The following is a 16,139-nucleotide window of genomic DNA, read 5'->3' as shown; positions in this document are numbered from 1 at the left end:
GGCGCACTGGACAACATTATGCCGCACTGAACAACACCATCCTGCACTGAACAACACCATCCCGCACTGAACAACACCATGCCGCATTGAACAACACCATCCTGCACTGAACAACACCATCCTGCACTGAACAACACCATGCCGCACTGAACAACACCATGCCGCACTGAACAACACCATGCCGCACTGAACAACACCATGCCGCACTGAACAACATTATGCCGCACTGAACAACATTATGTCGCACTGAACAACACCATGCCGCACTGAACAACACCATGCTGCACTGAACAACATTATGCCGCACTGAAAAACACCATGCCGCACTGAACAACACCATCCCGCACTGAACACCATGCCGCATTGAACAACACCATGCCGCACTGAACAACACCATGCTGCACTGAACAACATTATGCTGCACTGAACAACACGATCCTGCATTGAACAACACCATGCCGCACTGAACAACACCATCCTGCACTGAACAACACCATCCTGCACTGAACAACACCACCCCGCACTGAACAACACGATCCCGCATTGAACAACACCATCCCGCACTGAACAACACCATGCCGCACTGAACAACACCATTCCGCACTGAACAACACCATGCCGCACTGAACAACACCATGCCGCACTGAACAACACCATGCCGCACTGAACAACACCATCCTGCACTGAACAACACCATCCCGAACTGAACAACACCATGCCGCATTGAACAACACCATGCCGCACTGAACAACACCATCCCGCACTGAACAACACCATGCCGCACTGAACAACATTATGGCGCACTGGACAACACTATGCCGCACTGAACAACACCATGCCGCACTGAACAACACCATGCCGCACTGAACAACACCATGCCGCACTGAACAACACCATGCCGCACTGAACAACACTATGCCGCACTGAACAACACCATGCCACACTGAACAACACCATGCCGCACTGAACAACACGATCCCGCATTGAACAACACCATTCCGCACTGAACAACACCATGCCGCACTGAACAACATTACGCTGCACTGAACAACACCATGCCGCACTGAACAACACCATCCCGCACTGAACAACACCATGCCGCACTGAACAACACCATGCCGCACTGAACAACACCATCCTGCACTGAACAACACCATCCCGCACTGAACAACACCATGCCGCATTGAACAACACCATGCCGCATTGAACAACACCATCCTGCACTGAACAACACCATGCCGCACTGAACAACACCATGCCGCACTGAACAACACCATGCCGCACTGAACAACATTATGCCGCACTGAACAACATTATGCCGCACTAAACAACATTATGTCGCACTGAACAACACCATGCCGCACTGAACAACACCATGCTGCACTGAACAACATTATGCCGCACTGAACAATACGATCCCGCATTGAACAACACCATCCCGCAGCGAACACCATGCCGCACTGAACAACACCATGCCGCACTGAACAACACCATGCTGCACTGAACAACATTATGCTGCACTGAACAACACGATCCTGCATTGAACAACACCATGCCGCACTGAACAACACCATCCTGCACTGAACACCTTTCCACACTGAACAACACCATGCCGCACTGAACAACATTATGCCGCACTGAACAACACCATGCCGCACTGAACAACACCATGCCGCACTGAACAACACCATGCCGCACTGAACAACACCATGCCGCAATGAACAACACCATCCCGCACTGAACAACACCATGCCGCATTCAACAACACCATGCCGCACTGAACAACACCATCCCGCACTGAACAACACCACCCCGCACTGAACAACACGATCCTGCATTGAACAACACCATCCCCGACTGAACAACACCATGCCGCACTGAACAACACCATTCCGCACTGAACAACACCATGCCGCACTGAACAACACCATCTTGCACTGAACAACACCATCCTGCACTGAACAACACCATCCCGCACTGAACAACACCATGCCGCACTGAACAACATTATGCCGCACTGAACAACACCATGCCGCACTGAACAACACCATGCCGCACTGAACAACATTATGCCGCACTGAACAACATTATGCCGCACTGAACAACATTATGCCGCACTGAACAACACCATGCCGCACTGAACAACACCATGCCGCACTGAACAACACCATGCCGCACTGAACAACACGACGTCGCACTGAACAACACGACGCCGCACAGAACAACACGACGCCGCACAGAATAACACAATACCGCACAGAACAACACAATACCGCACAAACAGTTTTAGATAATATTACGTCGCAGTCATGTGACGCGGACATGACGTCAATAGGCGGAACTCACGGCAAAATTATAATCCGTGGGCGTGGCTTGCAACAGGAAGTAGGAAAGCGGCAATTCTGGCAAACAAGACACAGCGGTTAGTAACACGATGACTAACAAGGCAAATATTTTTGTTTTCAGCTTGCAACTTGACCGTCTAGAGCGTACAAGGTAATTACAACTGGTTTTTTTTAGCCCTGAAAAGCGAGGGAGTGTGGCGTTTGGGAGGAATGTCGAACTCGGCGTCTGCTTCCAGCCACAGACGCCAAATTTCGACGATTATTTCGACTGGTCAACGGTTGTAAATTATTGCGTTGACTAAAAACTTTATTTAACTCTACTCTTAACTTTGCCGTTTCAGATATGCGGGTATTACACCGCGGAAATGACGTCAATAGGCTGAACTCTCGCCAAAATTCAAATCTGTGGGCGCACTGGCCTTGAGCGAGACACCGGATACAAACACGACGATTATCAACAGAAATATCTTTATTTTCTGCTTGCCAGTGGACCGTCTAGAGCGTACACGGTAAGTACAACTCATTGTGTTTAAAAAGATTTACGTTTGTGTAGTTTGCGTTGCGTTGTATCTGTGAATGTTGGTTGAGGCTAAATGTTAATGTTTAATTTCATTCCTTTAGGTTCCACGGTGTTTGTTGGCTGTATGTTTTCCACTGCAAGAAGAGGCTCGTATCATTGACCAGCAGGAGCTACAATGGTGAGTACCCCTTTCGTCTTCCATTTATGTTAAACACTTCCTATTTCATGTCTAACAGTACTCGATTTAACAAATAACCATAAATAAATACAGTGTGGGCAGTCAAGTTAACATATGTGATTATCCTGCCTAATATGTTTATCACAAATATGTCACTAATCACTAATATGTTTATTTGTTTATCACAACACCTTTGGACCTTCAGCAATCGATTATTTCCCTTCATCTACATAGAGACAGAACGATGGTGTCTTAAACATCTCATTCATTTCACCAAATAACTTCACGCAGGTGGATAACGGCCGTCTCGGTCACGCTATGTTGCGTGATGCAGTTTTGAGGAACCAAATGCATTTATTCAATGAATAAGTCAAGCTAGTTCTATGTTTATGATGTTGTAAGTTACGGTACCGATTGAAGTTGAGTTCGAAGCCAGTGGAAAACAGCGCTGCGTTTGTGCTCTCCAGGTACAAATGTTGTGATCTCTGACTGACGACCGGGCGAGACTCGAGTAAGAGATGTCCAAACGAGCTCCGGCAGGGCGGGCCAAGGCGGAGCGAACGGACGCCCTTCAGGCCGCCAATGACGAGCTGAGAACCAAACTGATGGACGTCCAGTTGGAACTTCAGCAGGAGAAGAACAAGGTGAAAACCTCAACAGACAGACACTGCCTGCCTCCCTGCCTGCCTCCCTGCCTGCCTCCCTCCCTCCCTCCCTACCTCCCTCCCTCCCTCCCTCCCTCCCTCCCAGTTTTCCCGATGTAGATTAGACATGCGTGTGCCATGACTGTGTCAGCCTACATCAACAAATGCACCGAGGACGTCAGCACCACTAAGAATATCATCACCCGGGGCAACCAACGACCCTGGATGACTGAGGAGGTACGTCAAACGCTACGAGCGCGGAACTCTGCCTTCAAGTCTGGCGACAAGGAGACACTGAGGACAGCGAGAGCCAACTTGAACCGTGCCATCAGGATAGCGAAGATAGACCGCAGTCGAAAATTTCAGGATCGTTTCCACGACGTCAAAAACATCAGGAGTATGTGGCAAGGCATACGGGCGATTACAGACTACAACTCACTCTCCCCCCCCCCCCGGTGGGTGTAGTTGATGCTGACTTTCTAAATGGTAGATGGTAGAATGCCGCACTGAACAACATTATGCTGCACTGAACAACACGATCCTGCATTGAACAACACCATGCCGCACTGAACAACACCATCCTGCACTGAACAACACCATCCCGCACTGAACAACACCATGCCGCATTGAACAACACCATCCTGCACTGAACAACACCATCCTGCACTGAACACCATGCCGCACTGAACAACACCATGCCGCACTGAACAACACCATGCCGCACTGAACAACACCATGCCGCACTGAACAACATTATGCCGCACTGAACAACATTATGACGCACTGAACAACACCATGCCGCACTGAACAACACCATGCTGCACTGAACAACATTATGCCGCACTGAAAAACACCATGCCGCACTGAACAACACCATCCCGCACTGAACAACACCATGCCGCATTGAACAACACCATGCCGCACTGAACAACACCATGCTGCACTGAACAACATTATGCTGCACTGAACAACACGATCCTGCATTGAACAACACCATGCCGCACTGAACAACACCATCCTGCACTGAACAACACCATCCTGCACTGAACAACACCACCCAGCACTGAACAACACGATCCCGCATTGAACAACACCATCCCGCACTGAACAACACCATGCCGCACTGAACAACACCATTCCGCACTGAACAACACCATGCCGCACTGAACAACACCATGCCGCACTGAACAACACCATGCCGCACTGAACAACATTATGCCGCACTGAACAACACCATGCCGCACTGAACAACACCATCCCGCACTGAACAACACCATGCCGCATTGAACAACACCATGCCGCACTGAACAACACCATCCTGCACTGAACAACACCATCCCGCACTGAACAACACCATGCCGCATTGAACAACACCATGCCGCACTGAACAACACCATCCCGCACTGAACAGCACCATGCCGCACTGAACAACATTATGGCGCACTGGACAACATTATGCCGCACTGAACAACACCATCCTGCACTGAACAACACCATCCCGCACTGAACAACACCATGCCGCATTGAACAACACCATCCTGCACTGAACAACACCATCCTGCACTGAACAACACCATGCCGCACTGAACAACACCATGCCGCACTGAACAACACCATGCCGCACTGAACAACACCATGCCGCACTGAACAACATTATGCCGCACTGAACAACATTATGTCGCACTGAACAACACCATGCCGCACTGAACAACACCATGCTGCACTGAACAACATTATGCCGCACTGAAAAACACCATGCCGCACTGAACAACACCATCCCGCACTGAACACCATGCCGCATTGAACAACACCATGCCGCACTGAACAACACCATGCTGCACTGAACAACATTATGCTGCACTGAACAACACGATCCTGCATTGAACAACACCATGCCGCACTGAACAACACCATCCTGCACTGAACAACACCATCCTGCACTGAACAACACCACCTCGCACTGAACAACACGATCCCGCATTGAACAACACCATCCCGCACTGAACAACACCATGCCGCACTGAACAACACCATTCCGCACTGAACAACACCATGCCGCACTGAACAACACCATGCCGCACTGAACAACACCATGCCGCACTGAACAACACCATCCTGCACTGAACAACACCATCCCGAACTGAACAACACCATGCCGCATTGAACAACACCATGCCGCACTGAACAACACCATCCCGCACTGAACAACACCATGCCGCACTGAACAACATTATGGCGCACTGGACAACACTATGCCGCACTGAACAACACCATGCCGCACTGAACAACACCATGCCGCACTGAACAACACCATGCCGCACTGAACAACACCATGCCGCACTGAACAACACTATGCCGCACTGAACAACACCATGCCACACTGAACAACACCATGCCGCACTGAACAACACGATCCCGCATTGAACAACACCATTCCGCACTGAACAACACCATGCCGCACTGAACAACATTACGCTGCACTGAACAACACCATGCCGCACTGAACAACACCATCCCGCACTGAACAACACCATGCCGCACTGAACAACACCATGCCGCACTGAACAACACCATCCTGCACTGAACAACACCATCCCGCACTGAACAACACCATGCCGCATTGAACAACACCATGCCGCATTGAACAACACCATCCTGCACTGAACAACACCATGCCGCACTGAACAACACCATGCCGCACTGAACAACACCATGCCGCACTGAACAACATTATGCCGCACTGAACAACATTATGCCGCACTAAACAACATTATGTCGCACTGAACAACACCATGCCGCACTGAACAACACCATGCTGCACTGAACAACATTATGCCGCACTGAACAATACGATCCCGCATTGAACAACACCATCCCGCAGCGAACACCATGCCGCACTGAACAACACCATGCCGCACTGAACAACACCATGCTGCACTGAACAACATTATGCTGCACTGAACAACACGATCCTGCATTGAACAACACCATGCCGCACTGAACAACACCATCCTGCACTGAACACCTTTCCACACTGAACAACACCATGCCGCACTGAACAACATTATGCCGCACTGAACAACACCATGCCGCACTGAACAACACCATGCCGCACTGAACAACACCATGCCGCACTGAACAACACCATGCCGCAATGAACAACACCATCCCGCACTGAACAACACCATGCCGCATTCAACAACACCATGCCGCACTGAACAACACCATCCCGCACTGAACAACACCACCCCGCACTGAACAACACGATCCTGCATTGAACAACACCATCCCCGACTGAACAACACCATGCCGCACTGAACAACACCATTCCGCACTGAACAACACCATGCCGCACTGAACAACACCATCTTGCACTGAACAACACCATCCTGCACTGAACAACACCATCCCGCACTGAACAACACCATGCCGCACTGAACAACATTATGCCGCACTGAACAACACCATGCCGCACTGAACAACACCATGCCGCACTGAACAACACCATGCCGCACTGAACAACATTATGCCGCACTGAACAACATTATGCCGCACTGAACAACACCATGCCGCACTGAACAACACCATGCCGCACTGAACAACACCATGCCGCACTGAACAACACGACGTCGCACTGAACAACACGACGCCGCACAGAACAACACGACGCCGCACAGAATAACACAATACCGCACAGAACAACACAATACCGCACAAACAGTTTTAGATAATATTACGTCGCAGTCATGTGACGCGGACATGACGTCAATAGGCGGAACTCACGGCAAAATTATAATCCGTGGGCGTGGCTTGCAACAGGAAGTAGGAAAGCGGCAATTCTGGCAAACAAGACACAGCGGTTAGTAACACGATGACTAACAAGGCAAATATTTTTGTTTTCAGCTTGCAACTTGACCGTCTAGAGCGTACAAGGTAATTACAACTGGGTTTTTTTAGCCCTGAAAAGCGAGGGAGTGTGGCGTTTGGGAGGAATGTCGAACTCGGCGTCTGCTTCCAGCCACAGACGCCAAATTTCGACGATTATTTCGACTGGTCAACGGTTGTAAATTATTGCGTTGACTAAAAACTTTATTTAACTCTACTCTTAACTTTGCCGTTTCAGATATGCGGGTATTACACCGCGGAAATGACGTCAATAGGCTGAACTCTCGCCAAAATTCAAATCTGTGGGCGCACTGGCCTTGAGCGAGACACCGGATACAAACACGACGATTATCAACAGAAATATCTTTATTTTCTGCTTGCCAGTGGACCGTCTAGAGCGTACACGGTAAGTACAACTCATTGTGTTTAAAAAGATTTACGTTTGTGTAGTTTGCGTTGCGTTGTATCTGTGAATGTTGGTTGAGGCTAAATGTTAATGTTTAATTTCATTCCTTTAGGTTCCACGGTGTTTGTTGGCTGTATGTTTTCCACTGCAAGAAGAGGCTCGTATCATTGACCAGCAGGAGCTACAATGGTGAGTACCCCTTTCGTCTTCCATTTATGTTAAACACTTCCTATTTCATGTCTAACAGTACTCGATTTAACAAATAACCATAAATAAATACAGTGTGGGCAGTCAAGTTAACATATGTGATTATCCTGCCTAATATGTTTATCACAAATATGTCACTAATCACTAATATGTTTATTTGTTTATCACAACACCTTTGGACCTTCAGCAATCGATTATTTCCCTTCATCTACATAGAGACAGAACGATGGTGTCTTAAACATCTCATTCATTTCACCAAATAACTTCACGCAGGTGGATAACGGCCGTCTCGGTCACGCTATGTTGCGTGATGCAGTTTTGAGGAACCAAATGCATTTATTCAATGAATAAGTCAAGCTAGTTCTATGTTTATGATGTTGTAAGTTACGGTACCGATTGAAGTTGAGTTCGAAGCCAGTGGAAAACAGCGCTGCGTTTGTGCTCTCCAGGTACAAATGTTGTGATCTCTGACTGACGACCGGGCGAGACTCGAGTAAGAGATGTCCAAACGAGCTCCGGCAGGGCGGGCCAAGGCGGAGCGAACGGACGCCCTTCAGGCCGCCAATGACGAGCTGAGAACCAAACTGATGAACGTCCAGTTGGAACTTCAGCAGGAGAAGAACAAGGTGAAAACCTCAACAGACAGACACTGCCTGCCTCCCTGCCTGCCTCCCTGCCTGCCTCCCTCCCTCCCTCCCTCCCTCCCAGTTTTCCCGATGTAGATTAGACATGCGTGTGCAATGACTGTGTCAGCCTACATCAACAAATGCACCGAGGACGTCAGCACCACGAAGAATATCATCACCCGGGGCAACCAACGACCCTGGATGACTGAGGAGGTACGTCAAACGCTACGAGCGCGGAACTCTGCCTTCACGTCTGGCGACAAGGAGACACTGAGGACAGCGAGAGCCAACTTGAACCGTGCCATCAGGATAGCGAAGCGAGACAGCAGTCGAAAATTTCAGGATCGTTTCCACGACGTCAAAAACATCAGGAGTATGTGGCAAGGCATACGGGCGATTACAGACTACAACTCACTCTCCCCCCCCCCGGTGGGTGTAGTTGATGCTGACTTTCTAAATGGTCTAAATAACTTCTTTGGGAGGTTCGAGGCACTAAACGGCACTCCAGCAGTTAAAACTGTCCCCCATCAGGAAGAGGAGGTACTCTGCCTTGACTCCGCCGATGTGTTGAAGACCCTGAGGAGAGTCAACCCCTGTAAGGCCCCTGGCCCCGACAACATTCCTGGGCATGTGTTCAGGGAATGTGCAAGTCATCTGGCTGGGGTCATCACAGACATTTTTAACACCTCGCTGGGCCAAGCCACAGTGCGGCGTGCTTTAAGACTGCCTCCATCATTCCGGTGCCGAAGAAACCTCAAATCACCTCATTTAATGATTACCGGCCTGTTGCACTGACTCCGGTTATGATGAAGTGCTTCGAAAGGCTGCTTAAAGGTCACATCGTTTCCAGACTCCCCCTATTATTTGACCCGTTCCAGTTTGCCGACCGGCAAAACCGCTCAACTCAGGACGCCATCTCCTCCGTTCTTCACCTGAGCCTGGCTCACCTGGAGGAGAAGAACACCCATGTGCGGAGGCTGTTCCTGGACTTCAGCTCAGCGTTTAACACCATCATCCCACAGCATCTGGTAGGAAAATTGGAACACCTGGGCTTCAACACCCCCCTTTGCAACTGGCTGCTAGACTTCCTCACCAACAGACCTCAGTCAGTCCGGGTCGGACAGAACACCTCTGATGTCATCACCCTCAGCACAGGCTCCCTTCAGGGCTGCGTCCTGAGCCCCCTGCTGTGCACCCTGATGACACACGACTGCGTCCTCAGGTTCACCACCAATCACATCGTGAAGTCAGCAGACGACACAACGGTGGTGGGGCTCATCAGAGACAACAACGACCTGGACTACAGAGAGGAGGTGGAGCAGCTGGTGGGCTGGTGCAGAGAAAACAGCCTGATCCTGAATGAGGAGAAGATGAAGGAGATCATCGTCGACTTCAGGAAAAAACAGCCTCACCACGCTCCACTGATCATCAACAGCTCAGCTGTGGAGGTGGTCAGCACCACCAAATTCCTGGGGGTCCACATCACAGAAGACCTCACCTGGACTATGAACACTACGGCACTGGTCAAGAGGGCACAGAAGCGCTTGTACTTCCTGCGGAGGATGAGGAGAGCCCACCTGCCCCCATCCATCATGAGGACGTTCTACAGGAGCACCATAGAGAGCATTCTGACAAGCTGTCTCTCTGTGTGGTGTGGAGGCTGCACCGCCTCCGATTGGAAGAACGTGAGGAGAGTGGTGAGGACAGCAGAGAGGATCATAGGGGCTCCTCTTCCCTCCATTCAGGACATTTCATCTCAGCGCTGCATGTCCCGTGCCCGTAACATCATCAATGACCCATCACACCCCCACCATGGACTGTTCTCCCTGCTGCCCTCTGGGAAGAGGTTTGCAGCATCCGCTGCAGGTCCACCAGGTTCTGCAACAGCTTTGTCCCTGCTGTCATCAGACTGTTGAACACTAGAACTGTTGAGCTCTAAACTGAACTCTGCATCACACATTCACAGAACTGTACTTTATGACACTACGGACCTCTATCTTGCACTATCTCGCACTACCAACTTTACTGAACTTGTATAAACCCTTTAAATAGAAGTTTAATACATGGTTTAGCATTCCTCTGCACACTCTTGAATACTGTTTTGCCTACTTGCACTATTGCATAATTATCACTGCTGCACTTTATACTTATTTTTAATATATATATATATATATATATATATATATATATATATATATATATATATATAATATGTATATATATATATTTTCATAGGATATGTTACTTCTATTCAACTGCAATATCACTACTTTGTTGTAAGACGTATGCAACGGAATTTCGTTTTGTATGCACCATGTGCAGACAAGATGACAATAAAGTTTGTCTAAGTCTAAGTCTAAGTCATGTCAGGTCAGCTGTCTGGAGAGAGAGAGAAGTCAGGACCTGCGGGCGGAGCACCACCGTGCCACCGCCGCCATGACGGAACTCAAAAGCAAACTCCATGAGGAGAAGCAGAAAGAGTTAGCCATTACCAGGGAGACATTACTGCGGCAGCATGAAATGGAGCTGATGAGAGTGATCAAAATCAAAGATGGAGAGATCCAGCGACTGAATGCCTTGGTCCTCAGCCTGAGGGACGGCTCCATGGACAAGGTGATCCGCTCTATCCGTGTCTGACTATCCGCACGCCACGTCGGGCTTCGATGCGGCCGCTACCGTATTGTGTAGCTTGTCCCCAGTAAGCGTCGCGGCGCTCCGTTGCGGTCTCAACGGCCCGGTGTGGCGCAATGTCTGCTCAGGTGAGGAGGGGGGGCGCTTTGCTGGCGGAGGTGGAGGAGACGCGGCGGTGTCGGGAGACCGAGCGGTGTCGCCTCCACCAGGAGCGCGGAAGAAGCCCTGGCAGCGGCCCAGCAGGCCTGGCAGTCCCGAGCGGCCGAGCTCCGATCGGCTCATCACCAGCATCGGGAGGAGCTGAGCCGAACCAAGAGAGACTGCGAGAGGGAGATCCGCCGACTGGTAGGACTGATCAGATGCGCGGTGCGTGGCTATGTTCCCAATTTCGTTGTATACCTGCAGTGCAATGACACCTAAGGCATTCTATTCTATTCTATTTCACAAGAAGAAAATGTCCGGTTGCTCGCTTCGCTTTTGTCACAGCAAAGGTGTTCTAGTCGATTCAAGAAAAAAATTGGCCGGTTGCTCTCTTTGTTTTTGTCACAATTCTGGCAAATGAGTTTGCCCGCCTGCCTGAGCGCTCCCCGTTTGTACATCCAGACCGATGAGATCAAGCTGAAAGACAGAGCGGTTAGTGTTTTGGATGAAGCCCTGGGGCCGGCCACGTCCACCGCCTTCAGCTGCAGACTCAGGCTGCCGAGCAGCAGATCGCTGCCCTGAGGGATTCCCAAAGGGCGGGCCTAAACTACCCTGGAAGTGGGGTCAACGCCGCTACTAGCAATCCTCTTCATTGCGTAAGCCACCTCATCACACACTTGCAGTACGCATGACTTAGTTCGTTGCTGGAGGAAGGTCGCACAAAAACAGTTTTGAACTTTGAACGAGTGCTTGTGTGTGTGTGTTGCGGGGCGTTTTCAGTCTCAGGAGGATCGGGACACGCGACGGTTTCATCTGAAAATCGCTGAGCTCAGCGCAGTCATCAGGAAACTGGAGGATCGAAACGCCCTGCTTTCTGAAGAGCGCAATGAACTGGTAATTTATTGACGGCACGCTTGAAGGTTTGCGCTACGTTTGATGCGCGCCATCCAGCGAGGCACCCATTGCGCTTGCTTATTAGTTGAGCGGCGCGGCGAGTCGGTTGCCTGGTAGATGTCTTTTATTGGGAGCCAAAGCCACGATTCCGTTCAAACCGATGCAAAAGGAATGGATACGTTCTGGCCCGCGTGTTGTGCGTCTTTCACATCCCGCACTTCATGCTTGCAGCTAAAGCGACCGAGAGAAACAGAAAGCCAGTTTCTGCCACTCCTGTACAAAAACAAACGCCTGAGCAGGAAGAATGAAGAACTCTCGCTGGTGCTGTGTCGCCTTGAAAACAAAGTGCGCTTTGTCACCCAGGAGAACGAGGAGATGGCAAGCTTGGTAAGTCGACGCGGACAACGGCGGCGTGCCAACAGAGTCCACTGCATTTGTGTTCCACAGAGAAGGCCTAGTTCGCTCAATGACCTGGACCGCGGTTGCGGCCAGCAGGACGGTGAAATGGAGTTCCTTCAAGTTGTGGAGCAGCGGCACATCATCGACGACTTGTCCAAGGTCTTCAGGCAGGCGACTCGGTGCACGTACGGCAGCGCCGCGCTCGCTCGCTGTCGCCAGGAAACCTTTTCCGTCCAAAGCTTGGCCGGCGGCCGCCATCCAAAAAATTGGCCCCTTAAATTCCGACCTTTCAAGCAGGAGCATTGTGCGCACGCGTTTGAACACGCTTTAGACTTGTTTTGCCGTTTTCAGCAGCTCAAAGCTCCCGTTTTGTCAGCGCCTTTGCCACTCGCTGTGCGCTGAAAACGACGGACTTGCCCGGCTGCTCAGCCCGTCAACCATGAGCCGCGAGCGCGACGTCATTGTCCGTAGGCAGCTAGTGGCAAAATGCACCCTGTTAGAGTTGCGCTCGCTCCAACTTATTTTGCAAGAACCACACGGGAGACAAGTAAGTTCTTTTGGACACCTGCAGGTGGAGAGTCCATCCGTTGTACGAATGAAGTCTGACTCTCGGCTCCTGCACGAGCATTTTAATTAAGAGAAACAGGGTGGGTGTAAGAGTGGATTGAATAGAGGAAGCCCTTGACCTCTAGTCAAAACATAGCAAGGGGTGTTTTACGACTTTGTGTAGGAAGGGATAAGCGATAGGGATAAATAAGGGATAAATAATATTATTCATTACAGGTCGCAGTCAAAGTCAAAGCAACACAATGATACGATAAAGATCATCTGGAAAACCCTGACACACCCTGTAGTTGTCACTTTTGGAAAAGACGAGCGTCCCTCCAATCATCGCCGGTGACGTGTTTTTCAGGCTCTGGAGACAGGAGCTCATGTCAGAAATGTCATTGTGAGTCGCGTTTGTTTCTGCGCCGGAGCCGTTCGTTCCCTTTGCATCCAAAGAATCTCAAAGGCGGATTATTTGTGTCGACAGGAGAGAGATTTGCTGCTACGATACCGACGTCGAGAATCTCTGAGGAGGAACAAAGCGTGAGGTCCTGCAAGGTGAGTCTGTTTGTTTGCGGCTGCTTGGTGTTGCGCAAGATGAAATGGCCTTTTTCTCGCTATCATTCCTCTCGTCGATTCATCGTGAGGTGTCGCTTCAGTTTGTTCAGAGAGATGTTTGCTTCCGCGCCCGCAGGTCATCGAAACATTTTACGGCTACGACGAAGACGTGTTGGTGGACTCGGACGGATCGTCCTTGTCTTTTCGCACCGACAGAACCCCCGACACGGAACCCGAAGAGGTAGCCCGCCATTTCTGCCAGCGTATTGGCACCAAACATTCCTCTTAAGCCTGGAATCGGACTCGTCTTTGCGTCGCGGGTGCTTTGTCGCCGGTCTGACTGATTCTGGTACTAGTGCTGTGTTGCATTGGTGTGTGCCTGAAGAGGCGGAGCTTCGCTACCGCCAGCTGACGCAAGAATATCAAGCGCTGCAACGAGCCTACGCTCTGCTAGCCCAGACCAGCGAAGGGGACTACGACGCCGAGAAGGAGATCAAGGTGGCGCCCCTTCCCGCAACCCCCGGCCGGGTCGCAGCCTCCCCGTTCTCACCCAGCCTCGGGTGTTCTCTGGTCTGAAAGGAGGAGGAGGAGCCTCCCTCCTCCTCCTTTCAGACCAGAGAAAAGCTGATGGTAGAAATGGGTCACTATCAAAGCAGAGTAGCAGATCTGGAGTCAGCGCTGAAGCAACAAGGACAGGTAAGTTCATCAATGAGCACACCTTTTTCTTAGACAAAATAGCTACATTCTTCAGTCACTCATTCGTCTGGCATTACTGGACCAACCCCCCCCCGAACGTGGCTGGGAAAATGCGGAGAAAAGCAAATGTCATTTTCCAGTCAACCAAAGAATTTGTGGATGAAAATGACACAACATTCCAAAGCTGTCCACGCGTTTGTCTCTTCTAGAATGTCAAGTGGGTGGAGGAGAAGCAGCTGCTGCGTCAGAGCAATCAGCAGTTGGCCGAAAAGGTGACGGAAAGAAAGGCGCTGGGCGGAGTCGCTTGGCGTCACACCCGACGGGAAGCCTCGCAGATGAGGTCTGACTGTCTTTTCAGGTCAGGCGGATGGAGGCGGAAGAAGCGCGTCTGAAAGAGCACATCCAGGATATCCGAGACCAAAACGAACTGCTTGAGTTCCGCATCCTGGAGCTGGAGGTGGGAAGACTCGCACAAGCGTGTTGAGGCCAGAGATGTGACGGACGGACGGACGGACGGATGCATGCCTCTGCCTTTCAGGAGAGGGAGTGGCGCTCCCCCGTCTTGAAGTTTCTGCAAGTCCGTTTCCCAGACGGCCTCAGCCCTTTGCAGATCTACTGCGAGGCCGAGGGCGTGAGCGTACGTAAGGCGTCCCTCGCAACCCTAACCTTAACCCGAGGTCCCAGAACACCTTACATTGCTCCTTGCGCCTTTCCCCCGGACATCGTCATCAGTGATCTGATGAAGAAGCTGGACATCCTGGGCTATAACGCCGTAAGTGTATGTCGAACTCCTTATGTTCGCACTCCACGAGACTCGGCGGCTCAAATGTGACTTTTGGAAGGCTTTGCGCTGAAAGAAGCTTGTTGACGCTGTGCCTTTGGGCTCTTGCAGAATCTCACCAACGAGGAGCAGGTGGTCGTGATTCACGCCAGGACCCTTCTCACCCTAGCCGAGAAGGTAACGCGCACGTCCACGCACGCTCTCGCATTCTGCTTATGTGACAGCAGCCTTTCCTCAGTGGTTAGAATACATCAAAGTGACCAAGTCAGCACTTCAACAGAAGATGTTGGACATTGAAAGTGAGAAGGTAGACAGACACGCGACATCAGCCAAGGGGAACTCCGGCAATGTGCCCCAACAATTCTGACCTTGAGCTGTGCTAGGATATGTTCTGCAAGCAGAAGGGCTACCTGGATGAAGAGTTGGACTTCAGGAAGTGTTCCATGGACCAGGCTCATAAGGTAAGCCGCCCTCAAATCTCCCGCCGGACCACTGATGGACGAGGATTGCGGCCCAGAGGATCCTGGAGCTGGAGGCCATGTTGTACGAGGCGCTACCGCAGCGGGACTGCCCCGCCACGGACGGCGAAAAAGCCAGCCACGCTGGCGTGAATGACGTGCTGACGGCGGATCAGAGAGAAGAGCTTAGGAGCGCCGTGGACCAATGGAAACGAGCCCTGATG

General features: G+C 50.9%; 2 protein-coding genes and 1 long non-coding RNA gene across 12 annotated transcripts in view; all 3 read left to right on the top strand.

Annotated features, from left to right (window-relative positions):
* The window catches only part of LOC148404767 (janus kinase and microtubule-interacting protein 3-like), a 105,552-nt gene that overhangs the window by 13,881 nt on the left and 75,532 nt on the right, over positions 1–16,139 (top strand). The gene's annotated exons all lie outside the window — the stretch shown is intronic.
* LOC148404771 (uncharacterized) lies at positions 2,172–4,935 on the top strand. Of its 2 annotated transcripts, XR_015859103.1 has the most exons (5): positions 2,172–2,496; positions 2,687–2,854; positions 2,967–3,043; positions 3,511–3,687; positions 3,839–4,935. It is a non-coding gene; the product is annotated as an uncharacterized LOC148404771 (long non-coding RNA). The 2 variants fall into 2 exon arrangements; XR_015859102.1 differs by lacking the exon at positions 2,172–2,496 and having other exon boundaries at positions 2,526–2,854.
* On the top strand, positions 13,913–16,108 carry LOC148404770 (janus kinase and microtubule-interacting protein 3-like). Its single transcript, XM_088392707.1, has 10 exons — positions 13,913–13,980; positions 14,117–14,221; positions 14,368–14,478; positions 14,560–14,676; positions 14,886–14,948; positions 15,035–15,133; positions 15,215–15,454; positions 15,569–15,634; positions 15,696–15,764; positions 15,841–16,108. The coding sequence occupies exons 4-10, from the start codon at positions 14,608–14,610 to the stop codon at positions 16,066–16,068; spliced, it is 834 nt and encodes a 277-aa protein (XP_088248833.1). The 5' UTR covers positions 13,913–13,980; positions 14,117–14,221; positions 14,368–14,478; positions 14,560–14,607; the 3' UTR covers positions 16,069–16,108.

Source organism: Syngnathus floridae, chromosome 1, assembly GCF_059516105.1.
Source record: "Syngnathus floridae isolate MCC-2025c chromosome 1, RoL_Sflo_1.0, whole genome shotgun sequence".
Taxonomy (NCBI): domain Eukaryota; kingdom Metazoa; phylum Chordata; class Actinopteri; order Syngnathiformes; family Syngnathidae; genus Syngnathus; species Syngnathus floridae.
Note: the sequence above shows the minus strand (reverse complement) of the source record. Positions and strands in the feature narration are given on the sequence as shown.

Bases quoted from the DNA above. Each gene is read 5' to 3' on its own strand.
- LOC148404770 (XM_088392707.1), top strand. From the start codon at position 14,608: ATGGTAGAAATGGGTCACTATCAAAGCAGAGTAGCAGATCTGGAGTCA. The intron at 15,134-15,214 runs GTGGGAAGACTC...TCTGCCTTTCAG, and splicing joins TCCGCATCCTGGAGCTGGAG to GAGAGGGAGTGGCGCTCCCC. The intron at 15,765-15,840 runs GTAGACAGACAC...GAGCTGTGCTAG, and splicing joins TGGACATTGAAAGTGAGAAG to GATATGTTCTGCAAGCAGAA.